Source organism: Tenebrio molitor, chromosome 3 (assembly GCF_963966145.1).
Source record: "Tenebrio molitor chromosome 3, icTenMoli1.1, whole genome shotgun sequence".
Taxonomy (NCBI): domain Eukaryota; kingdom Metazoa; phylum Arthropoda; class Insecta; order Coleoptera; family Tenebrionidae; genus Tenebrio; species Tenebrio molitor.
The window spans coordinates 6,840,654-6,867,453 of record NC_091048.1 but is presented as its reverse complement, the minus strand read 5'-3'; the positions used below and the strand labels follow the sequence as shown (position 1 = coordinate 6,867,453).

General features: G+C 37.9%; 3 protein-coding genes across 4 annotated transcripts in view; 2 read left to right on the top strand and 1 right to left on the bottom strand.

Moving 5' to 3' along the window:
- LOC138126979 (4-hydroxybutyrate coenzyme A transferase) overlaps positions 1 to 13,328 on the top strand; it is a 23,226-nt gene extending 9,898 nt beyond the window's left edge. The window contains exons 5-7 of the mRNA XM_069042825.1: positions 12,206 to 12,643; positions 12,696 to 12,929; positions 12,978 to 13,328. Coding sequence (XP_068898926.1) covers positions 12,206 to 12,643; positions 12,696 to 12,929; positions 12,978 to 13,162 — 857 coding nt within the window. The 3' untranslated portion in view covers positions 13,163 to 13,328. The remainder of the gene's footprint in view (positions 1 to 12,205; positions 12,644 to 12,695; positions 12,930 to 12,977) is intronic.
- LOC138126981 (TGF-beta-activated kinase 1 and MAP3K7-binding protein 1-like) lies at positions 13,247 to 26,800 on the bottom strand. Of its 2 annotated transcripts, XM_069042830.1 has the most exons (3): positions 26,572 to 26,800; positions 14,063 to 14,767; positions 13,247 to 14,016 (listed from the first exon to the last, which is right to left on the bottom strand). In XM_069042830.1, exons 2-3 carry the CDS (start codon positions 14,745 to 14,747, stop codon positions 13,340 to 13,342), a joined length of 1,362 nt encoding a protein of 453 aa, XP_068898931.1. In that variant the 5' UTR covers positions 14,748 to 14,767; positions 26,572 to 26,800; the 3' UTR covers positions 13,247 to 13,339. The 2 variants fall into 2 exon arrangements, with proteins under 2 accessions (XP_068898931.1, XP_068898930.1); XM_069042829.1 differs by lacking the exon at positions 26,572 to 26,800 and having other exon boundaries at positions 14,063 to 14,819.
- The window catches only part of Nin (blastoderm-specific gene 25D), a 41,649-nt gene continuing 29,720 nt past the window's right edge, over positions 14,872 to 26,800 (top strand). Inside the window, exon 1 of the mRNA XM_069042822.1 lies at positions 14,872 to 15,205. The gene's annotated coding sequence lies outside the window, so the exon portion shown is untranslated. The remainder of the gene's footprint in view (positions 15,206 to 26,800) is intronic.

Below are 26,800 nucleotides of genomic sequence, written 5' to 3'. Positions count from 1 at the left end.
TATCATTTAATAAAAAATTCTCGGTATCAGAGTTAAAATAAGTTTGAACCTTATAATCCATACCGGAATATGTGTTTTTCTACTCCTATTGGATAATACTGTGATTATTAAAGTGTTTTTCAGTGCATAACAGGATTCATTACCCACGGCCCGTTGAATAATAATTTCAAAATTCACTGCAAATATGAAAGCAACTAGTTTATGAAGTCTAATCGCAAATTTTTCAGTTTCAGTTTGTCTAATAATGAAACTTATTTTTCAATTTCTCTTCATAGTCGTAGAAAAAGTATAGTACCTATTCTATTTGCGGATAATGGCTGTTACTCGCACGGATAAATTACGCCACTCGCCTGCGGCTCGTGACACAAAATCATCCTCACAAGTAGAATAATACAGTATGTTATTGAAATGCGTTAAGAAAATTTAAACGGTGATAGAACTCATCAAAACAAATTACTTTTCTATTTACCATTTTTTTGAAAAATCTTTCTTTTAATTAGTTTGATCGTAAATTCTAGTATCCCCCAATGTCTCCGTGCATACATTAAAAGCAAAAGAAGATAAAAACTTAGATCAACGGTGGCCAACCCGCGGCACGCGGTCATAATCTCATCATAATACTTACGCCAAGTAAAAACTTTTTTCCTGTTGTTCGATTCAGATGACTTAGTAGGGCAGGGGTACATATGCATTATCTTTCAGGTGATTTAAAAATAAATGAAAAAGGGGCACGTCAAATATTTTTAGTCAAATAAAGTGGCACTCGAGAACAAAAAGGTTGGCTACCGTTGACTTGAGCAAACAAAAACCAATTCTTTATTCGTAGTAAGTGAGAGTGACATTGAAGTTACGCACCACACTTGATCAAGTGTTCGAAATGACGCCCTCCGTAATCGATGCACGCTTTTGTGTGCCCTTCGAGCCACAGAAGCTTAAGTTCTCATCAACATGTCAGAATTTTATCGAATTGCCTCGCTGTCAACTGGAATCTCATACCACAATCTGTTTTAAATGGCCCCATAAAAAAAGTCACAAGGGTTTAAGTCCGGTGAACGAGCTGGCGATAAAACTGGTCAATTACGACCTATTGAAGAAGCCATTGACAAAATGCAATTCCCTATTCGTGCAGCGTTCTCTAAATTGTAAAACTGGAAACGTCAATTCGTAATGCAAGTTGTCGGCAACTAACAATCGGTTCTTCGTCAACAGGACAGGAGTAAAAGTACCATAATCCCTTAAATGCTGGACAGCATTCACGAAGGTACGTGGACAGGGAACTTGGCGACCGGAAAATCTGTTCATGTACCTACATATAAACGCCTGGTTTCATCAGCATTTGATAAAGCTTCACCGTAGATGAGCACCATGTCTGTTAACTCCGGATTAGTGTACTTCACCATTTTTAACGATAATTACGGGAAATTCACTTTCTAATAAATTGTAAACACGGCCACATGCAGGTGAAGGACGTGACTAAATTGTGTCAGTAAGTTTTTGTAAGACCTATCCGCCTGGGTTTTTGCCGTATATACGTTTTTTGCGTTAACGTTTTTCGTACGAAGCCGTTGTTCTTTCACCGTCCCATCCATGAACGACTCGATGACACGGAATACGGTTAAAATAAATTCGAGCATAAATTTGAGTTTTCGAAAAAACGATAAATCGAAAAGTAATTTGTTTTGATGAGTTCTATCACCGTTTAAATTTTCCTAACGCATTTCAATAACACGCTGTATACTGTTACATACGTACAGTGGCGGCCATTAATTTGGAAACACCAAGATTTTTCTATTGTAAATTGTTTGTCACTTTGACAATGTTATTGACATATCAATTTCGGCTGCGAGAGTCTGTTGAATGGGCGCAACGATGACATGAGTGACATGAGTTCATGACATAACGCTTACACTATCAAATATTAGAAATATCCAGTAAACTAGATTAGACCGGTGTTTCCAAATTAATGGCCGCCAGTGTACATACATATTTCATAACTAAAACAGCAATAAATAAGTTAATGTTAAGGCCAGAAAAGAAAATTGTTTGAAATACAGATGTCTCAAAATTCGCGAATTCCGAATTCAGAGCATGGTAGGGAAGGACCCAGTGGAGCTCGAAAAGTACTTAAAAAAAATTCGCTCTTCCTGAAGAAGATATAAGCACATTAATTTTGTTCGATACATAGCAGCCTTCAGCTCCACGGTGACAAAATACTATTCTAGCTACGGTGCCGTTCCATTTTTAAGAAAAATTACAAAAATTTAAGATTTTTTTACTCCAAAGTAAAGCTGTTGTTCAAAAAATTATTTTACGTCATTATTTTCCACAATCATCTACACCATAAATAACAATAAACACTGAACTTTTCAACCTGTATTTGACGAAACGCAGTTCAAAGAGCACCTTCAGACCAATGTATCTTTGTGGGGGGAGTCTCGATTTTTTTTTTAATTTCCATATTTGGACTACTGAAGTGATCCCCTACAACGTTCTAATTCGGAATTCGCGAATTTTGAGGCATCCTGTAGAGTGTTTTGCTTTTGTTTTTAATTTGATTTATTTAATAATTTCATTTGTCTGTAGTTAATAGGTACGGTGTAAATGGAAAAAAGTTATTTGAAACTTGACGTAGTTTTTTCTGAATCATAATAGTGTCTGCCTGGGGATTCATTGATTTAAAGAAACGTATACAAAACAATAACAACTAATTTATTGTCGATTAACAGTTTACACTCGTTGAACATTAACTTCACACTACAGAAAATTAAATATGTAATTGAAATTCACACTCCCACACTAATGCTTGTTAATCACCGTCTTCGGTCGCCGATAATTCGTTATCGCCCACTCAAATTAACAGAATGAATGAACTGCACTAACATTAAATGAAAATATGCGTTCACCACAATAACATTGTTGACATCTAGAAATTTTGTTACATAAAAAAATATTAGACTAGAGAAATCACATTCAGGTTCCTTTCAATACTATCAGTAGGCGACATTACCGAGAACAATTGTTACTGCCTTTTGCATCCCGACGAATTTGACAGAGGTTACTTTCAACAAGATGGGGCAACCATTCACATAACTGGATAATATTTGGAATTTCTCGAAGAGTTTTCCTAGACGGATAGCGAGCAGAGATATTTGGCATGCTAGATCACCAGATCTTACTCCGTTAGATTTCTCTATTTTCGAATTTTTCAAAAATAAAGAAAATAAACAATAAAATGAAATAACTCCACAACACGAAACGTCCTGTGGTTTTATGCGTTCAGCAAAATGAAGGCGAGTTTGAAAACTTGCTGTAAACAGGAAAAATAAATTATCTACCATTTTTAAAGCGTATTGATAAAAGTACATGTAAAAATATTCTAAATCAAAACAGCCGCAGTGTCACTTTTTTCAGACTATGGACTGTTTCCCATTCCTATGCAAAGATAATCATAATAGTAAAATACACATCACATATGGAAGAGAGAGGTACTTTTATAAACTATGAATTATTTCTTCAATTCACTTCCGTAACACCGACATATCACCACAATTCCTACATTATACAGAGTGTCCCCAAAAAAAAAGACGAGTCCATAGCTCCCTTATTTATCGGACGATTTTAATTATCTATACACCAAATTAAATGGTTGTTAATAGACTACAAAACGGCTTAATAAATTCACGTATAGCTCCAAGGACTTCAAGAATAAACTGTCAAAATATTTTTTTTCAAATGGGATTACATACTTTTTTTTAGTAATTCTGATAGAGATCTTAATTCTGAAAACAACAATGTATCACAAGTATAACTTCACATAAAAAAAAATAACACTATATGTACAAAATAATGTAATTTTGAACGTTATTGTTAGAAACAGGTACTGTAGCAGGTAGTCCTGCCTACTTTCTTTGTGAGAGGGGTGAAATCACCCACCCTTATTTAAGTCGAGATATAGCGGTAAAAACCAGAGTCTACCACTATCCTTGGTACTTAACACTTGTACATCAACATTTTGTCATACAATAAAGTTTTTAAGTAGTTATACAAAGACGACTATATCATTTGAACGGCTAATATCACCACCCAACAGTGATTAATCGTTCATAATTTTGGTCCTTCGAGCCGGATGATTAAATCCATATCACACGACGGTCGTCTAGTGTAATAACAAGTGTAATACAACAACAATTCAAGAAACAGTTTCGACACCCAGAGGGCAGCAACGATTTCGTCACCTTCAGCAAGGGCAAAAGGGCAGCACGAATAGTCACCGAATTGGGTAGCAGCGAAGCGATCATCACTCAAGACATCAACAAAGGTTAGTGGCTCTCAATCCTTTCAATTTCCCTTCCAAACTGCATTACTACGTACGACTTTTTCTATTGTTCCTAATTTCGCAAATTTTCATCTCGACCACGTAAATCAAATCAATCATTATGCCCGAGACATCCTTATTAGATGAATCAATTGCCAAATTAGAGGCTCTAAAAAGGAAAAGAACCTCATTAAAAGCTAGAATTACGCGTATTCAGAACTTTGTGTCTAATTTTCAATCAAATGATAATGATGTGTCTCCACTAGAAACTAGAAAAACATTCATCGAACAAATATTCAAAGAATATGACGAGGTACAGACTGAAATTGAATCACTCGATCTTTCATCAGAGGCGATTGAGACACAGACTCAGGACCGCGACGAAATTGATTTAAAGTATCTCGATGTATTATCATCAATTCAAACAAAAATTAGACAAACGACGCCTCCACCGCACACTGCGGCCACAGCGAATCCTAACGGTAGTTGTTCCAGCGCTAATTCACATTGCTCTAATCGTGATCAATCAATCAAATTGAATCTGCCAACTTTAAATTTAAAATCTTTCACTGGTTGCTATAAGGAATGGTTGTCATTTCAAAATTCATTTAAATCCATTATTGAAGACGAAAACAACATGCTAAACAACTGTCAACGTTTCCAATATTTGCGATCATGTTTATCGGGTGAAGCTTTGCGAGCAGTCGAGTCATTAACGGTGTCATCAGAAAATTATAATGTAGCGTGGGATATCTTAAAGAAACGGTTCTGCAACAAACGGCTGATCGTTCACGATCACATAATAGCCATCACAAAGGCACCCCAAGTAATTAAAGCCTCGCATTCGTCACTTAGGTGTTTTTTAGATACGTTGAATTCAAATGTTGCCGCGTTAAGACAGCTAGAAGTACCAATTGATACTTGGCACGCTCTTCTAGTCGTAATAATTGTGGACAAATTAGACGACAATCTTGCAAGAGAATGGCAGGCTACATTAACCGACGAGGTTCCAACTTACGGTCAAACGATCGAATTTTTAGAAAAGAAATGTCAGTTGTTGGAATCCTTAAATCTATTGCACCCCAAATCGAACGTCAATCCGAATCACAATAATGCAAAAAACAATATGTCACAAAAACGAAGCACTACATCTTATGTTGCCACAAACAAACTACATTGTACATTTTGTAAAAATGACGATCATACAATCTTTCAGTGCAATGAATTTACAAAATTAAATGTAGAGGAAAGAAACGCTCGAGCTCGAAACCTGAAGTTATGTCTTAATTGTCTAAGAACCAATCATTTTGTTAACAACTGTCAGTCCAAATTCAAATGCCGTAAATGCAATCAAAGCCACAATACGCTGCTTCACAAAGAAAGACAAATCACGCAAACCAATGAAACACCAGCACAGGTAGAAAGTTTAAACGCTCATTCTATGAGGTCCCAATCATCAATTATTTTGTTATCAACCGCGATCGTTCTCATAGAAGATCGTAATAATAAGTCACATAAATGTAGAGCTCTCCTGGATGCAGGGTCCATGAACAGTTATATTACGTCATCATTTTCCAAAAAATTACGTCTACAGCAGAAAGCCGTAAATATAACCGTTGGCGGAATTGGTCAAATTTCGACGAACATCAAACAGGCCGTCCAGGTAAACATCAAGTCTCAGTACAATAAGTTTTCGGCGAACTTAAGTTGTTTTGTTCTGGAAAAAATAACCGAAAATCTTCCCCTGGTGACCATAAACATGTCTGCAATAAATATTCCAAAGGAATTACAGCTAGCCGATCCGAAATTCTTAGAAACTGCACCAGTAGACTTACTTATCGGGGCTGATTTGTTTTGGAACCTTTTATGTCAAGACCGCAAGGAAATAACAATGAAGAACCATAACAAACTAATGCTGCAAAATACCCATTTAGGTTTCATTGCGGGTGGGTCACTAAATATGAACAATAACAATAGCTCAAGCACCTGCTCGCTTTCTCTAACGTCGGTAACCGACATTTTAGAGAACCAGGTGCAGAAATTCTTCGAACTAGAACAATGCAGCAACCCTTCCGAACAAAAATGCTTTTCAAATGAAGAGATTATGTGCGAGCAACATTTTATTCGAAATACGTGCAGACAAACAAACGGAAAGTTTCTTGTTAAACTGCCATTAAAAAATGATCCTCCAATTCTCAAGTCAAACCGCGATAGTGCTGTAAAGTTTTTTAACAATCTGGAACGAAACCTAAACAAAAGGCCTACACTAAAATCAGATTATGTGCAATTCATGCGGGATTACATCTCTTTGGGTCACATGGAGGAAGTTCCGGGTTGCGAATTAAATAAACCGAACTGTACATATTTGCCCCATCACGCGGTACTCAAGGATTCTACATCGACCAAGTTAAGAGTTGTTTTTAACGCGTCATTTCGCTCAGCTGATGCATTAAGTCTAAATGACAATCTTATGGCAGGACCTACAATCCAGCCAGAGCTTTTTGCAATTTTGTTGAGATTCAGAACTTTTAAATACGTCGTAAACGGGGACATAGCTAAAATGTACCGTATGATAGAAATACATCCCGATCACAGTGACTATCAACGAATTGTTTGGCGCGAGAACACCGAAGATCCGCTAAAAACGTATAGATTAACCACTCTAACCTACGGTACAAAACCGGCCAGTTTTCTAGCAACAAGATGTCTTAAAGAACTAGCTCTTCAAAACGTAAATCAGTACCCGGAAGCCGCTAAAGCAATTCAACAGGATTTTTACGTAGACGATCTTCTGACGGGAGGAGACTCACTTGAAAACCTAATCACTTTACGAGATCAAATAATTCAAATTTTAGCTCATGGTGGTTTCTTATTACGTAAATGGGCCGCCAATCATCCTGCATTAATTCCAGATAGTCACGAGCCTAATCTCAACGTCAGTTTCGATAAGGATGCTTACACTAAAACGTTAGGGCTTTTTTGGAATCCTAATCACGATTCGTTACGCTATCAGGTAAAACAGTGCGACATTCCGAAAAGACTAACAAAACGCGAAATCCTGTCTAAAACTGCCCAGGTATTCGATCCATTGGGTCTTGTGGCGCCAGTAGTAGTAAAAGCAAAAATAATCCTTCAACAGTGCTGGAGTTTGAAAATTGGATGGGACGATCTATTACCTGAAACTATTTATTGTGCATGGGTTAAGATCTTGCAAGAACTCGCTCACTTAAACGAAATCGAAATTCCCAGAAACATAATAAAATCAAGCCCCGTACAGGTGCAACTACATGGTTTTGGTGACGCATCACAAATCGCATATGGCGCTGCTGTCTATCTAAGAACAACTGATCATAGTGGCAATCATCAAGTTCACTTAATTTGCGCTAAATCTCGTGTGGCTCCTCTTCGCGCTGTTACGTTACCACGCTTGGAGCTGTGTGCCGCCTTAACGTTGTCGCGATTATTTAATACAGTTTTACGAACGATAAATGTCAAAATTGATCAGCAATTTCTCTGGACAGATTCCACAGTCGTTCTGGCATGGATAAACGCTACATCTTCAAACTTACAAACATTTGTAGGAAATCGAGTTTCCGAAATTCAAACGCTAACGGATGCGAAAGATTGGTATCATGTCAAAAGCGAAAGTAACCCTGCGGATGTACTAAGCCGAGGTGCTTTACCTGGTCAACTCAAAACTAATAAACTGTGGTGGAACGGTCCTGATTGGCTGTCAGAAAACAACGACACTTGGCCCGTATCTAACGTAAATCTTTCGGATATTGAAATTCCAGAACGGCGAACTGTCACTCTGACCAATATTCATTCTCGCGAAAGACAACTACCGCTTCTTACAAAATTTTCAAATTACAAAAAAACTGAACGCGTAATGTCATGGGTATTACGGTTCATCAACAATTGTAGGAAGCCAAACCAAAGGCAAATCTCTAGTTCTTTAACATGTGAAGAATTAAAAGATTCCATGAAGGCCATCATGCGTTTAATTCAAGAAGTTGCATTCAACGATGAATTAGCTTGCCTTAAACAAAACAAACCGATTAACAAGAAATCACGTTTACTGTGCTTAAATATTTTTCTCGACAAGAATGATAATTTAATGCGCGCGGGAGGTAGGTTGCAAAACTCATCCTTAACTTACGATGTCAAACATCCCATCGTGCTACCAAACGATCACCATTTGATTAAGGCATTAGTCAAACACGTGCACATTGAGCAACTGCACGCTGGTGTTCAGGGAACTTTAGCCGCGTTACGTCAAAATTTTTGGATAATTTCTCCACGCAGTGTGGTACGCAAGATTTTGCACCAGTGTTTGCAATGTTTTAAAGTCAAACCAAGCGTTATGTATCCTATTATGGGCAATTTGCCCAAATCCCGTGTCGAACCAACCAGACCATTTTCAATCAGTGGCGTAGATTATGCCGGGCCTATTTACATCAAGGAATGTCGTGGTCGCAGTAAGCGTACTGTGAAGGCATATATTTGCGTCTTTGTCTGTTTTTCAACTAAAGCCGTTCATTTAGAACTAGTTGGTGACTTAACGACTCAAACCTTTTTGAATGCGCTAAAACGCTTCATATCAAGACGTGGTCATGTGTACCATCTTTATTCGGACAATGCTACAAATTTCGTTGGCGCCAATAGAGAATTACTGGAACTAAGAACATTTCTAAAGTCAGCTTCATTTAGTCAAATTACAGAAAATCTGGCTAATAAGGGTATCTCGTGGCATTTCATTCCCCCCAGATCCCCGCACATGGGCGGTATTTGGGAAATAAACGTAAAATCCATTAAAGGTCATTTAAAGAGAACAATTGGAGAAGTCGTGCTTTCCTACGAAGAATTGTATACCCTGTTAACAAGAATTGAAGCAGTCCTAAACTCCAGACCTTTGTGTCCCTTGAGTAACGATCCTAATGACCTTAATCCCATAACCCCTGGTCACTTCCTCATCGGAGAGCCATTAACTTCTATAAGCGAAAGAGATCTTACGACGACGAGGATCAACCGATTGACGCAATGGCAAAGAGTGGAACAGATGAGGCAGCACTTTTGGCACCGCTGGCAAAGGGAGTACCTTGTTCAAAACATCAATCGTTCCAAGCAGCTCCGTGGTTCCGGTTCCAGACCGTCTACCCCCGCCTTGGAAGTTGGTTCCATGGTGATTCTAGTTGAGGACAACACGCCGCCACTACAATGGAAATTGGGACGCATCGTAGAACTTCATCCCGGAAGTGACGGTGTTGTGCGCGTAGTGTCCGTAAAGACTGTCAATGGCATCTTCAAAAGAGCCACGCGAAAGGTGTGCGTTCTGCCAGCGAATGAATAGACTATGTTTGTATCGTGTAAATATTTGTTATAATTATGCATTAACCCTTTTTTTTACAATTGACTTCAATGTTTGTATTTTTTAATGTTTTTTGTCATGTTTATTATGTAACAATCCTTTTTCTAATAACCATGTTCGATCTTTGCTAATTCCAATATTTTTGAAGTCCGTGCCTTCAAGGGGGGCGGTATATGTACAAAATAATGTAATTTTGAACGTTATTGTTAGAAACAGGTACTGTAGCAGGTAGTCCTGCCTACTTTCTTTGTGAGAGGGGTGAAATCACCCACCCTTATTTAAGTCGAGATATAGCGGTAAAAACCAGAGTCTACCACTATCCTTGGTACTTAACACTTGTACATCAACATTTTGTCATACAATAAAGTTTTTAAGTAGTTATACAAAGACGACTATATCATTTGAACGGCTAATATCACCACCCAACAGTGATTAATCGTTCACTAACTTTTGAAACAAATGACGAGCACCAAGCGAAAAGCTATCAAAATGCATTGCGTTACAATGTAATAACCAAATTAAGGTATCTGGAAAAACAAATGACAAATAATAACATGTGGGATTGCGCAGATATGCCGTCAATGTTTAGCGCAAAATGGAACATAGACGACAGTAGCGTTTTTTTACTTTTTTTTTGGTAAATTTTTGGTATACTTGTGATACATTGTTGTTTTCAAAATGAAAATCTCTATCAGAATTACAAAAAAAAAAAAAATATGTAATGTCATTTGAAAAAAAATATTTTGACAGTTTACTCTTGAAGCCCATGGGGCTATACTTGAATTTATTAGGCCATTGTGTAGCCTATTAACAACCATTTAATTTGATGTACAGATAATTAAAATCTTCCGATAAATAATGGAGTTATGGACTCGTCTTCTTTTTTGGGGACACCCTGTATGTATTTGATAGAAGTGTCATCATTGGTGATCCAAAATGATAAAGAGCTCTACGGCCACTTGCTCGAAATTCGTAGACAAGATGTAATTCATTTTTAAACACATGTTATTGGTATAGACTAGTTACAGGGTGTAATCAAAATACGCGGAAATATTTTAAGCTATAAATCACATTTGAAGATGATTTGCACTGGCTGAAATTGCGAAATTAAAAATTCAAAATTCACCTCATTCTGGCCCGTGGTCGACGCTAATGAAAAGCAAATGAAAGTGAAATGATAAAAAAAACTACAACGAAAACGATTACCACGCAAGAAATTTAACACTGACACTGAATTGTGTCGAAAAAACGTACAGTCGATGGACAAATAAAACTGGGACAAAAATCACAATCACATAAGTCAAAATTTACAAATTTGCATCGTTTAATTACGGCTTTATCACAAATAGGTTAACTTTGGTATGACATATTATATAGACACTGACAAATATATTGACAATTCAATGGTCTGATTTACATAGATTAAATTTTAAGTGTCCCAGTTTTATTTGTCCACCGACCGTACAAAGCACTTACCATACCTTATTCACAGTAAATGCTGAAAATATCCTTGATGCGTTTTATACACCCTATGCCCTCCGCGCTATTGATGCACGGATCCTTGAATAAACTTCACGGTCTTTCCGAATTTAGGCACCAGCTGTACATGTTTAAATATTTCCGTGTATTTTGATTACAGGCTGTAGATGGTCAACATAAATAGAGCTAAAGGGATATGCAGAATTTCACCGAGTAACATTTTCATTGCAAGGAAATATAATAATAATAACTTGTTCTGCAGAAGTGTCAACCGATTATTCTATCATCATTGTAAACAGTAAACAAAAACAATTGCAAAAATAACGACAATCTTTAGATAATCAATTACGGCTGGCCGATTTTCTTGCCTTCAAGAGCAAAATTCCAATTAAATTTGAGCAAAATTCCAATTAAATTTGAACACTTCGAAAATGCTAAATATTCAATCCCTTGTCTCAATAACAAAGTAACGGTGTTTTGAAATAGTTTTTGACGCATGAGAATTTAAGAAATACCACTTGTCACCCAAGCACAAAAAACGCTGAGGTGTAATCAAATAAATTAGAAATTAAAAAACAATTGTTACGTTAGGAGAAAGGTGGTGTAGAATTTGTTTCTCCCTTTAGAGAACACTTTTTTTTCAAACTAAAATCTATACTTAACATTTCAAACTGGTTGCCTCAAGATCTACAGGGTCATTCATTACAAATGATTGTCTCATCGCAGTAGGCGTTGGTGACGTAGTTGAATGTGCCGCAAGCTTTATAACATGAGTGAGACTAGCATCGCCGATAGGTAGCGCTGCTGGCGGTAGTGTAAATTTGTCTACTAGTTTGTCTAACGTTGCGAAGCTAGCGTCACATCCCAAATTTGTGTGGGTTTTCAACGCCAACTGCGATGGGACAATCATTTATAATGACCCTGTATATGAAAGGAGTCTTGTGATCCCCAACTGTCACTCTTGTGTCTGCACTGGGAAACTGTAGAACTCCTCCTTCGTCTTTGTGACAAACATCACAATTTTATAACTCTCGACGTTTCAGCTCAGGTGAACCCTTGCATGCCTCGAACCTTCGGCGACAGCATCATCCACATCAGCCATATCGACGTCGCCGTCAAAGTAAATTCTCCTCTTCCCCAACACGGAGGCCGCCCTCCCACGGAAGTAGAATCGAAAATCGGCAACCTCATCGCCGAAAACCTGGTCGAAGACGGCGCCACCTTGCAGATGGGCATCGGAAACATTCCCGACGCTGTCCTGGCAGCTCTCACCAATCACAAAGACCTCGGCATCCACTCCGAGATGTTCGCCGGAGGCGTGGTCGACCTCGTCGAGAAGGGTTGCGTCACAAACAATCGCAAGACGATGCACAAGGGACGCATCGTCGGTTCTTTCCTGATCGGCACCCAGAAGCTGTACGATTTCGTCGACAACAACCCCTTTATCGAGATGCTCGCTATCGACTACGTCAACAACACGAGTGAGTAGAATCGCGAGCGAAACGTGTAGATCTGAGGAGGGGGTGTGTTCAGGCGTGGTGGCGAGGCAGCCTAGGATGACCGCCATCAACTCTTGCATCGAGGTCGACTTGACCGGACAAGTGGTCTCCGATTCGATCGGGACGAGGATGTACTCCGGGTTCGGAGGTCAGGTGGACTTCATCAGGGGAGCAGCCGAAGGGTTGGACGGCCTAGGAAAACCAATTATTGCCTTACCTTCCTCGACGAATAAAGGGGAAAGCAAAATAACACCAATGATCAAAGCAGGTCGGTTCGATTCGATTGGTCCGAAAGTCGATTGAAAATGTTTTTAAGGTGCCGGAGTGGTCACGACAAGAGCGCACGTCCACTACATCGTGACAGAGTACGGGATCGCCTATCTCTTCGGGAAGTCTCTCCGCCAGAGGGCGCACGCTCTCATCAATATCGCTCATCCGGATCACCGAGAGGCGCTGGAGAAGGCCGCCTTCGAGCGCCTCAAAGTCATGCCAAGCGCTTAGAGCTGTTGTTTCTACTTGTAAGTCTATTCCACGCATTATTTTATACTACCGTCTGCAATCTAATAAGTCTTAAAGCTATAAGAATAAAAATTTAAATAAGTTTTTATTAAAAAGGTCGGTGAATATTTGTACAATGTTGAAGTTAATAAAAATCACAATTCAGTTACTCGCCCTTCATTAAGAATCCCACCAGTCTGGTAGAGCTCCGGTCTTGCTGACGATCTCGGCGTTGCGGTAAAAAACCGAGAAGTCGACGTAAGCTTTGACTTTTTGATCTGGTCCGATCTCTTTTATCTTGATGGTTCGATTGGTTGAGGTACTGGTAGCGTCGCTGCTTCGGATCGTGCTGTTTGCAGAATTGACAGACTCGATCAGAGTGTTTTGGGTCAGAGACGAGTTGCTGGACGCCGTCGATGGCGATTTGATGGCGTGTGGCATGGGGTAATTGAAATTCCTCAACACCAGAGTTATGTCTTCTCTTTTGGCGCTGCAAGATTTGTCCGAATTCGAATTGGACATGTACCAGTCGTGGTGCAGACGGACGGCTTTGTCCACCACCGCCTGGGCCACTCCTGTCAACGTCGCTTGTTCCCTGAACTGCTCCACGACACATTGGGCGATGTACTTGTTGACTTGGTCAGTTCCAGTCGCCTCCTCGATGGTCTTGTACAGTTCTGCAGTCATGAGAAGGAGAAATCGGCAAGAATCGTCGAGGACAATTCCGCCGTGTATGTCAGGTTCTGCCAGTACCGGTTCTTGGGTGGCGGTGCTCAAATCTTCGAATTCTTTGTGGCCGCCTTTGACCAAGTAGTTACCGATGCATCTGGTGTTTTCCTGATTGCCCAGATATTTACCTGAGGAGAGTTGTGCAGTTAATGAAAACAAACTGGTCCCACTTACTGTTGGTCAAATCTTTTCGCTTCATTCCGAGCTGCTCTAGTCGCAACAGTTCATCTTCGTTCTTCAAGTCGTGGTCGACGCTCAACTGGACCACTTTCAATACGGAGTTTGCATCAGTCTTGCACAAGAGCACCCGACAGTTGCCCACGTTTGCCACGTACAATTTGTTGTTGTGGATCAGAGCGACAGCAACCGCCGCCCCAGACGACAACGCACAGTTGATGCGTTTGATGTTTTCAACAATATGAGGCACTTTCCGGTATGCTTCGTACCAACTCATACCTTCAGGGATTTCGTATTGAAGCCTCTCGGCTAGCAAGTCGCCGATGGACTGCATGTAGCCGCTCTCGACCGAGATGAATGCTTGGCGGATAATCTCGCGCACGTCTTCGTCTGTTTTCTTCTCTGCAAGTTGTGAAAAGTATATTTCGGCTGTCAGTTGGGATGAAAAGTGCGGCGCTTTTTTGCCCTCGTGTCCGTCGAATACTGCGTACCAGCACATGCCGTTCTGGAATTCGTAGTGACAGCTGCAGTCTTCGTAAGGATGGTCCTCTTGAGGATTGCCATCTTCCCGGTAGATTTGATTGGTGGAATAGCCGATTCCTGTGTTTTTGCAAACCGTCAAGGCATCCGTCCAGTTACCTTGACTTTTGTATATCGGGTCGAGAGGTTTTAAGGGCTTCATTATTCAATAAAATGATTTCACTAAAAATAACAAAATTAACAACAACATAACCTCGACTCATCAACTGACAGCACTGACAGTTGGCAGCTCTGCTCATCACGTGACCGAATGCCATTAATTTGGAAAGTTTGGATCGGACTATTAAATCCGGCGAGTGCTACTGTATCGGTTTCGCTTTTAACGAGAATGCAATATTAATGAGTAATTAATTATGTTGTGGGTTTGATTTCGAGATAAGTCGCGTTACATCATTCCCAGTGAATCTGGTGGCCAGCCTGTTTCCCCTAAACCCGACCCAGTTTTTGTTGTGATTGTGTTATTGTGACATTTGTGACGTTTCAGTAGAAATTGCAGTAAAAATACCGTTATGTTTACGATATTTAGTTAATGCAAGCAAATTCGGCGGATTATCGTTAAAACCGACCGAACCACAATGCCGTGAATTGTGTGTGAGCCAGGTGAGCATCATTAGTCAGTTTAAGTACTAACACACGACCAGAAATGGCGCGATTAAATTGGAAAATGGCTCAATTATGGCCTTATTCCAGTGAAATCATCAATAATATTAATCGTGTTGCAAGGCTAAACTCACTTTGCTGGCGGCTAACTCTAGTTCCTCAATCTTTCGACTTCTCTTTTTATAGCCGGGAATGCCACAATCCAGACATTCTTGTCCACTATTTATATATTTAGATCTACGGTAATAATAAGCTTGTTCGCAAATGTGTACGAGATAGTTTCGGTGTTTTTAATGGTTATATTATTTATGTGGAAGCCAACGAACTTTGGCAACAATTTCGAAGATTTGTGACATTCCGTAAGCGTTAACTTTTTTTTCCGCCAAAAGTAGACCTTCGTTTTCTTCGCCCCAAATTGCACACATCGTGTGGATTTCTTTTTCTCTTATGAGACCTCCATATTTGCAATTCACGTTTGCAATTTCAAACATTCTGTTCCCACATTATCATTATTTGCTTAGAACAGTGAAACAATGTAAATTTGGGGGTACCCTAGTTTGGAATTCATTATGAAACTAATTAGTAAATTTATGCGTTCGGTCCGCATCCTCGCTAAATTTAATATATTTTTGTACAATGTCATATTTATTTAAAAATAGGTGCAGTAGGGACCAGCCTAAAATGCTATTACCAAACGGTACTAACACTACATTTTGTGTTGTATTCAAGGTTAATGTGAACAACAATCAATCATTCACCATTTTATGTGCTATAATTTAAGCTTATTCTACCGCCATAAAGGTCATACAGTTTTCAGCACCTTTTCAGTCTCATAATTACTACGAGGCGTGCATATTAAATTGAAATGAAATGATGAAATTCATAACAGACCTGCAGATATTTTAAAAATTTAAGATTCTTCTGTCCTATCGTCTTTTGCGTATGTATCGATTGAAATTCTAACCTACATTTTATTCTTTTCGTTTAGAATTCTAACAATAGATCATTTGATAATAGGGCAGTAGAGAGTAGATACTTTTTCTAACAGTTTGCTTTCCATTAAATCAAACGATGTGCCGTTAAACAGTAACAACAATATTTTACAAATCACAGTTCCAAAAGAAAATTAAAATTCCTACTCGTGTTTTTTAAAATTTTGTGTCGAAGTTGGCGTTGAAGAGTCGATTGTGAATGCACCACCGGATTACAACTCTGAAATGTAACCCCACTTTTCGCTTGTTTTTAATATGCAGCTTGAAAAATCAGTCTTTTTATGACCAATGGTTCATCAACTGTTTAAATCTAACCTCACTTTTTGCGTTGTTTGTGTTTTTAATCTGCAATTTGAAAAATCAGTGTTTTTCAGAGAAGTGGTTCATTCACAATCTACTTTTCAACGCCTTTAAAAAAACATCCTTTGTTGTTTTTTCTTTTTTGAAGAAATGTCAGAAAAGGTGTTGATGTTTTGTGGTTAGATTAGGCAAGTTTCAGTTCTTATATTCTTACTGTAAAACTCGAAATACAACTGTTGATGAACTTTATTTCCGGAATTTCTTTTCGTTTTCTATTGTTTAACAGTGTTTACACTAGATTAAAACACGTACAGGAAATGTGACATCCCTCTCTTGTATTTGTTGACTTTCCGATAAGTGTATAAAAATGTTGTTTACGACTTTTCCATCGGATACACTTTCGACCAAAAAAAGCAACATGTAATCGTAATTTGAAATAAATTAGATGTTATTAAAGCATGTGAGGACGTCATCAAGACTCGAGGAAGTACTGGTATATCGAGAAATCACCAGACAGGTGCAGCGAAGTCTACTAAATTATGGATAACAGAAAGAGTCACAAATTACTCGTAGAAGGGGCTCCAATCGGCCACGAGAACCTTCCGACTGAAAAATTGAATCTTTTGGGTGGTTCTTCGTGACCCAGTACGTGGAGAACTGTAACATTTGCACACCTTTCGACCCCACAGTTAACGCAGTTTGATCAATTTTAAATTTGGAACAGGCCATCTCTTGTTACCGCTTTCTCTGATTTCCATGCGTCGCATCGCAAGGTGCGACCTGAGCGTTACCGTACATGTGCACTATGAAATGTGGAATGGTTTTCGCAAGTTTTCCACTTTCCACGACTGCCGAACTTCGACGCTAAGCGCGATTACGTTCACCAACAGATCCATTGGGTTCTAGAGACCGAAGTTGTAACGTTTTAACAGATTCTTCTTGAAGTGTTGTTCGATCTCACGATACACGAGAAGTGTAGACAAGACATTACACGTTTCCGTGGCCCACATGTTCTCCAGATTTGTCTCCAATTGAACACGTGTGAGATAGGGCGAAAAGACGAATGTAGCGAGGCCCCACGGTTATCAAAACGGATGACGAACTGTGAGTTGTAAAGGGGAAGAACTTGTATTGACATTCCTCAAAGTACTATGTAAATTTTGTGCGAGACGAAGAATTCGAGATAGTGATAGTTGATGAAGTTTCGTATTTGGCGGTGAAAATCTCGTGAAGTTTTATTTGTTTATTATTTTCACCGAAAGAAGCAATTATACTCGTATATAAGATTTCACTTAATTTTTAGTGCTATTTTGCTCATTTGGTGCTATACAATGTTAAACAATATGTACATCATTTGATCAAGAATGTTTGTAATCGGGTCAGCCTTGAGGATGATACCGCATTTCTTCTCCTATTGGTATGCTTAATTACGGTATCTAAACTTACGTCATTTTATTTGAAGATTTGTATACAATTGATTTTAGTTGCCAAATATTTGACATACTTAGGGCCAGTTTATGTAGAAAGAGAATTAAATATTTAATTCGAATTAAATTTTAATGCGCGATTAATTCATGAATTCGAAACTTCGATTGGTTCAATCTGATCACGTGTTCAGTTAATCGCGCATTTGATTACGATTAACTTAATTTCGCTTCTGTAACCTGGCCCTTAATGTTTTAACTATGTATATTCATAGAAACTGCAGCCTTTATACCTTACTCTTGGACGTTAATTTTAATTTTCCGTCAAATTCTTGTTAGGCAGTCAGTTGTAACCTGAACCACGGCTGCAATCATATTTAAACGAAAAGCGAAGAAAAAAGTCTTTAACCTTACGTTCTGGCATTCGTTTTTTGGCTGTTGTTTGTTCTTTGTGCAACACATTGTTACGATCTAATAAAATAAAAAAATCTCGTAGTAATTTTTTAATAAAACCTGATTTAAAAACTAGTAATTCCGTCGTTTCTTCTTTTGTTTTTGTCGTTTTATTTGACAATTATTTATCTGTGCAATTCAGTCACGGACGTTTCCAAGGCTGACTCGATTACAAATTTTCTTGATTGTACGATATTTCACCAAGTTGTAGTTAGGAGAAGACTGTTTTATAGATCAGTTTTGCTTTGAATTTTGGATCCTAAAAAAATTCTAAAAGTTATAGGAGTAGATATCTCAGCGGCATTATGAATGTTTCCAAAAGTTAGTGTGAGTATAATCGTGTCAAAAATAAATTATTCCGTAGGATTTAAGGATATTCGTTACTAGGTTGCCATACATTACATTACATTACAAAAGATATCGTAACCATATCAAAAATGTAACGCAGCGAATTTCTTGTAACAGTTGCAAATGGCCAATTTCTCGCTAAGTGATATAATGTTCTTTCGTTTGCAATCAATTTTTGGTTTCCATTAGTAGTAACCTAGTAACCAACCTTAGGCATTCAAATTTACTTTTAAAAATTCTAGTTCTACACAACATGAAAAAGGTTATTTCCCTAAAAGTTCGAATTCTAGGGCGTAATTTTTGACACGATTATAAATCTCGTCTCTGAGACATATTTGCAATTACTATCGGGTGTTGATTTAAATTTCTCCTCAAAGTTGGCTTTGAAGAATCGATTGTGAACGCACCACGGATTAAAGATCAGGGATCAGCTATTTAAATCTAACCTCACTTTTTGCGTTGTTTGTGTTTTTACTTTGCAGACGGACGAGTGGTGCGTTCACAATCGATTCTTCAACGCCAACTTTGAGGAGAAATTTAAAAGAACATCCGATATAAAAAGGTCAAGTTGAGTTCATCTTTTCTTGTGAACTTTTAAATGGCATAATCAACTAAATGAGTAAAACAAGCATAGTCCTTGATATCGTCATTAAATATTCGTAGTTCTGTTATGTACGCTGATTGTGTACATATTTCCAATATTGTCAAATCTTTTGTATCCACAAAACAAAATATAAGGCATTCACGATCTTTTTGGGACCGAGTTGGCTATGACCATCTAGTGATTTTGTTGGCAGTACCTCGGTGATGACTAAATTCCCTAAAAGAAATTGACACTTTTTGTATTAGGTTAGGTTGTTTTCAGTTTTGGGTTATATTTTCTGAATAGGTACATTGTTGCCGGATCTCTTAAATCTGGTTTGTCTTTTTTAAATTAAATTAAATCTATAATACAAATTTTTTATCGTAATAAAATTATTTTGGCAATTTTGACTGTTCCTTCGACGGAAATTTAAATTATTTGTACACACTTAATAAGTCATTTAGTTTCTTACGAATATTAAAATAATAAATCTGGCAATGCGGTGACAAGAAAATGTCAAACAGACACTGACAGGAAAAAAAATTGCATCCGTTGCATCATCATCACTGAGTCAGTTAGTCCAACATGAAAAGAACAAACCATAGCCAACTGGGTCCCAAAAAGATCGTGAATGCCTAATAGTAGTAAGTTTATTATCCATCAGGCTTTCATCTAGATTCAATATAACATTAAACAAAATTATAAATTCAAAGTTGTCACGGTTCGAAAATCTCATTCCGTTCGTTTTTCGATTTTTTGCGGATTTGGCCGGAGTGGAAGGCCCATGGGTTCCACTAATGCTTGGGGATGCACCATCGTTACTCGAACACCTCGAAAGTAACCTTAAAAGTAACGAATTCAGTAAACTCTCGCTCGCAGTTAGGCTGAGAGTAATCGCATGTTACCGCGACCGTTTTGTTTGTGTCTTTTCCTTCCCAATCCCTCATCCTCCCGTTCGCTTGTCGTTGTCGTTAATCCTTTCTACCTTGCCTTCTTTTTTGGTTTTCCTTGTCGGCTTTTCTTCGTTTTCTTTTCGTTTGGCCCCAGCTGAAGAGGCAGCTGGAATCGTGCCCTTATCCTCACAATTTCAGCGGGGCGGTAGCTATATACCGTCGGGTTTGTCAGGTCGCGAACCTTGGCCCTTCGCCAGAAAAATTTCGCTCTTTCCTATCTTCTTCTTTCTTCACGGCCTAGAGTTTATCGGAGTTGAGTAGGTCTTCTGAATGTACCGTTCACTTACCTTTCCCTTTTTTTTGACACCAACTCCATAAATTCCCTTCACCTTCTCGTCCCTGGACATTTTTTTTTCTCCTTCTTTCACGGAACTCTCTTCATCTCCCAAAACACCTGGAGACGGTCTCGATCGACGGTTCTCATCGATGATCGACGGCGTAGGCCTTTTGGTGCCTTTGTTTTGATTTTTCTAACCTATCTCGGTCCCGCTGTCGCGCGTCAAAAATTCGATCACGCACGCACCTGTCGGTTCTCGATATTCCTTCGGTCGACAGCTGTTAAGGTCTGTTTTCCTTCACCGAGACTGGTTAGACTTTTTGGGCAAGGCGATAAGTTCGCGTTTCGATGCCACTCTTCCTCTTTCGAAAAAGTACCGTGACTGGGTGAACTTCGTGGCAGCGTTTTCTTGTGGATCGCACCGATTTTCGGGATTTTCACGAAGTCTCCTGTGCCCGTCAGAAGAGTTGCGTGGTTCTTGGTTTCGTGCTGGATAGCGTACCTTTTGGAACCCCAACTCTATCGGAATTTCCGGATCTTGGGAGTCACGGACTTTTTTTGGCTTTTCGTCGCCCCAAAAAAAAAAAGACCTCACGCCGACTGAGGTCTTTTAAGCGGATCTCTTACGAGGACCTTTTGCCGGACCCGTTCCAGCGGATCCGTCGAGTTTCCTGTTTTTCTGGCCTTCTTTTTTTCATCTCCACCGGAATCAGCAGCGGCCTCAACGGCAGCAGGACCGCCGAGCCGCGAACCCCACAGGACACCGAAGGACGACGCAGGAGGCTCAGGTCAGATCGTTCCCGAATATCATATCGCGCCTACAGGAACAGAGCCTCCATTTTGCTCGTGCCGGGTATCTCCTCTCTCGAGGCCGCAGCCGTTTTTCGGCAAGGAGATAACGTCTCTTCTTTTGTGTTACTGTCTCTCTCTCTTGTGTCGCGTGTTTTATCTTGTGTGTGTGTGTAATTTGGAATTCAAACTTTTTTTGACAATATTATTTGTAAATCCGACGCCGGTAACTTAAGAGTTGCGTTTTAATTCGAAACCGTTTGTTTTGCGGTCGCACCGAGCTTGTACAAGTATCGTCGGCGGCTCGCGGGAATTTCATCTTTAGTTTTAATTTATTTTGTGCGTTACCGGTCAGGACCGTTCCTTGAATTTTTTTTGTTTGCTGCAATCGAACATCGAACAGTAATTTTATTTTTTTTTTTACCAACAATCAATTGTACACATTATTTTTTTTAATGTTCACTTATTGTAAATATTTATTGTACCAGAGGATCTAATTTGATTAAATCTGTTAACTGGGACACGTGTGTTTCTTTTCGGGTATCGGCCCCGGAGTATCGTCGGATCCGGATACTCCCGAAGCATCAGTGCCGGAGGATCCTGGCGCCCTTATCTTCTTGTCTTTCGGGTCTGGCTAATTCGTTCGCTTACCCCGCCCAAGACTGAGCTACCGGCAACAATTGCCAACCGCCGACCCAAATTAGAAAAATACCGTGGCAAAGTATGTAGAGTATGCAAAGATTAATCATAGATAAATATACATTTGATGACAAATTTTTAATGCTTTTCTGACCGTTGCCTTAAGATCTTGGAAGATTATTTCTGCTGATTGTTTCATCATAACGTAGAGACTGGATTAACGATTTTCTTCGCTCGTTGGGAACTGTTGGCACAGTTACTTTTTCACACACATACCTTCAGGACTTCAACAACCAACAACTTATTATTCATTTAACAAGGTTCTGTTGAAAAGAAGACCGCCGTTACCAAATTCTTGTAATTGTTTGTTATTGTATTGCTTCGAATATCATTATTGTCAGACAAGTTAATAATATACCGTGCGATCAACAATTACTTAGATAAGGGGCGGCTATGACATTGACAGTGTCAGATTTTTCGTATCTTTGCTAACTGACCTAATAAACGTCAAACAACTGTCAGTATTAATCAAATTTTAACACAAAAATGGTTTTTACTTCAGAACATAAAAGATGCATCATTGAATCTTACTTTCGTAATGGTGTTTTCAATAACTACAGCGCTGTTGCCTCTTTGGCGGAGTTTCGACAAAAATTTCCAAATTTAAATTGAAACAGGGATATGCAACCAAAAATACAGAACATCTGAACCTCAAGTAGATTTTGACATACGTCCAAAATCTCAAAGGCTTCTTTGATCTAAATAATTGATCGCACGGTATAAAATATCGGTAAGGAGAACCATGTGACTTCCATGTTGCAAGATAAATATGTACAGGGTTACTCACTTGAGACTTCCGATGAAAATTTCGTTATATGCAACCGAAACTACAATTTCCAAAAGACTAGATTCCTAAATTCATAAAAAGTAATACTTAAATCAACGATTGCTGGCCCTTATTGACTGTCATGTCAGTTTTCACATTTTTAACTTGATTTGACTTTGATAGCGTTTTATTATCAAAGTAATAAAGCAATCCGGACTTCTTTCTTACAATCCGACCTACAGGACAATGTCGATTTTGATTTTACAAAAGTTGGCATTTAAATTAGAATAATAGCTGAATAAATCGACATTTAACATCTACGAATAAAGTCGTAGCATATTTATAGTAGTATTTTAAAATGACGGAAATCATCAAACGGTGGTAAAGTTTGATTTACAAGGGTCTCCAATACCTTACAAATCCAGGACTGTACCGCCAGTTATGATTTACAGCTGGTTGTTTGCGGTAAGCGACCGTTGTCAATCAGGAAATATGATCCATCGAGGGTTGTCGTAATAGATTACTCACATTTTGGTACCAAAACCTATTATGTCAATTAATTTGAAATCAATGACTCCATAATTTTTAATATCAGAAATGAGTTCTCTGTTATTTTCAATCCAGGGAGTCGATAAAAAAAATTAACTATTTTTTTGTTTATATTTTTTAGTTTCCTGACGCCATTTGGAGCGTCTATTTGAAAAAATAAAACATTTATGTCCTAGTACTTTCAGTGTAGATGATTATTGACCGCAAAATTCAAATTTCTGGGATGATTAGAAATATGGTTTTTTGAGAATATGCTATCCAATGGTACACCCTGTATGGACAATGTAAAAAAAAATGGTACGCAAGCTGCATTTATTTACAGACGACGATTTCCAGATAGGCAACATCCATGTTTGTTGTAAAAAAATTTGATCATAACAGGCTCATAACCTCAATAAAGAGAAAGTGTCATGATTAATCTTGTTCGCCAAGCTCCTTGGATTCGAATTAAACAAAATATCAAGTTCTAGGTGTTTCCTGTATTTTGGGTTGCATATAACGAACTTTTTATCGGAGGTCTCTCTTGAATAACCCTGTATGTATTTTTTTTAAATAATTTTCAATAGGAAAAATTTTTGTAGAATTTGCGAGGTACTAAATATTGGATGTTTAAAATACAAATCTTCTCAAGAGTATTGTGAAAAATTTTACGAGAATATGTTCAGCATAGTACATATTACATTTAAATCCGTGCATTTAACTGAGTGACAAACTATATTGTAACGATTCCCGCCCGTTAACAAAACAACTATTCTACCATAAATGCCTTTTGTTCAGTCGAACAAACCATTTTGTAATTGTAGTAAATATCGATTCGTTTTGCAAAAAATCTATTTTTCATAAAAAACAAAATGAACAAAAAGGACATTTTCTCACAAATTAGAAGTTAAACTCGACGACAATGACAGCTACAAGGTTTCATAAGATACAGGACAGGGGAAAGAAACAGAATTTGTGAGACCGCATTCTTGACCAGATTTTTAGACACCTGATAAGTGCAAAACTGCGCATATTTTCAAAACAGCTAATCTGACCCACATCAAAATTAATAGGCCTTGGATCCTTACTAAAACAAATATTTTCCGCAAGGAAACATTTCAATCAGGGTTTTTTGCAGAAGTTATCGCGAACGAAAGGAATTGCATAAAATTGCCCATATTTCCAAAACCGTTGACCAAAATCGGTAGGTTTGGAGCCCCTATTGAGACAATCATTCGTGTTATCGTGAACAAAAGAAAAGTCAGACACGCAGTCGTACGCACAACGGTCATGCGGAAAACCACTTTTCTTTGCGTTTTGAGCTTAGGACAATCAGAATTTGATCTTATCTCGGACGCAATTTTTTCACCCAATCATCATACTTGCCATTTCCTCACGGAACATGGAAGTAAAACTTCTGGAAGTCATTTCACTCAATTGATTTATATCTTATGCTGAATATATTACATACATACCGGGTGTCCACTCTCAAAGTCGAACATAGGCAATTAACAATGTGCATTCAGCTTATAGATACTATGCCATTATTTCGATACATCAAAGAATTAAATTATAATATTAAAGTAATTAACAGTTTAAGCAGTTTTTATTATAAATTCTTTGACAAAATTACAATGCAGTTCTTACCTTAGTTAATTATAAATCTAAATAATTTGCTGAATTTAAATTTCCCTTTATTTCAAATGTTATTAAAAATCCCAGCCTAGATATGATTTTTTTGAGGATACCGAGTTTTAGTAGGAATAATTTACTCGAGGGTTTTCTTGAGCCCAATATCGCATGTTTTGAACATTTGGTTCGTTATTTAGCGTAAAAGTAGATTCGTCTGTGAAGCAAATTGTCGACAGAAAGCGACGATCATTAGCACGCTCCTGTATTTCATAACAGGTTTCACCCTTACTTTCTTCTTCAACAGCAAAAATCCGTTGATGACACTGTGTCTTGTAGGGATGATATTTGTACTTCCTGAGGATATTCAGTATCCGCGATTTACATAAACTTACTTCAAGAGAAATTTGTCTTAATCTGTATGGAGCAACTATTCATTTTTCCGTAAATAATTTTGACAGTAATTTACCAAAATTCGCTGACTTAACCCAACAAATTACTAAATTTTTTGACAAATGCTGTCCAATTTGAAAATCATGGCATGTCATATTTAAAAATCACCAAGTTTTAAATTAGTATTTTAAAATAAAAATAGCACCTTTAATCTTATTATTGGTATCATTTCAAGCGCAATAATTTTATCTTTCTATTGATACCATTACCTTACCTGTAAGTTCAATTGGCGAGCAGGAATCAGCAAAAACGTTCAATACAATGTTAATTACCTAGGTTCGAGTTTGAGAATGGACAGACTGTATAAGCAATTGACTTTTCACCTAACTTTCTCGTTTAATTTTTTCACATACTTGATTTTACAACGTAGAATGTTACATACAGATATCACCAGTTTGTATTTTCAATAATTAGTGTGATACCAACTTGCTTTTAAATTTACCAATATATCGCATGTGCACAGCATTTCTAGTCGCTGTGACGTACACTTCTCCTGACTGAGTGAAATTGTTACGTTAATTAGTCCTATGTAGTGGTACTTAGTTCTGTTGTTTTTATTCTTGTCTTTGGTATTTTTTTTAACAATGGTACGAACTTTCTATTTTGTTTTATTTGTCCTAAATTGGCATTAACATATTGTTGGACAATAAAAGTATTGTTATTATTATTTAATGGTGCTATGAATGTCTCAGAGGTCAAATCTGAAACACCTATTTCTTCTTATTTTTATAAGTGACACTGTAGCTGTTTGTCTTCACCCAACGAAAGCTAATATAACATTTAATTCGTGCAAAGACAATTAGTCATATTTGATATTTTATTTATCCCCCTAGAGACTATCCAGAGGTGTTTAGACAAGATTTACTGTTCGCGTGACAAACAAAATTATTCATTGTGTTTTCACGCTTTTGTACAATTCACTTAATTAGAAAATCTATTAGTCATTTCTGTTAGGGTCGTAGATAGTTATGTTAGTAGCTAAATTCCCAATCATCATTTGAATTTTGATAAATTAAAACCCAAAACCAACAATAATTAATGGTTATGTCTAATTGGTTTCTGTCATTTCTGCATATAATTTTTGTCGTAGGGAGTGACCCAAAAACAACTAAACGTAATAAAGTGTAATAACAACACGCAATATCACTTAAAGTAAATTAAAAAATACTTACAACCTAAAATTTCTTTATTTCTGGGGCTTCAAGGTATGCCAAATCCACACTGCCAATATGAACCTTACCTTACCTTCGAAACATAATTTTTATTCGTTTTTATTTTTTTATTAGCATCGCGGAAACGGTTTTTTACGTTAGTAACCATTAGCTTAGGCCAGGAAATTAAACAGTGATATTAAAGCGCGATTATTTAGCTCACAATCCATAAATGTTTCTAATTTAACTT

Bases quoted from the DNA above. Each gene is read 5' to 3' on its own strand.
- LOC138126981 (XM_069042830.1), bottom strand. From the start codon at position 14,747: ATGAAGCCCTTAAAACCTCTCGACCCGATATACAAAAGTCAAGGTAAC. The intron at 14,017-14,062 runs GTAAGTGGGACC...AACTCTCCTCAG, and splicing joins GCGAAAAGATTTGACCAACA to GTAAATATCTGGGCAATCAG.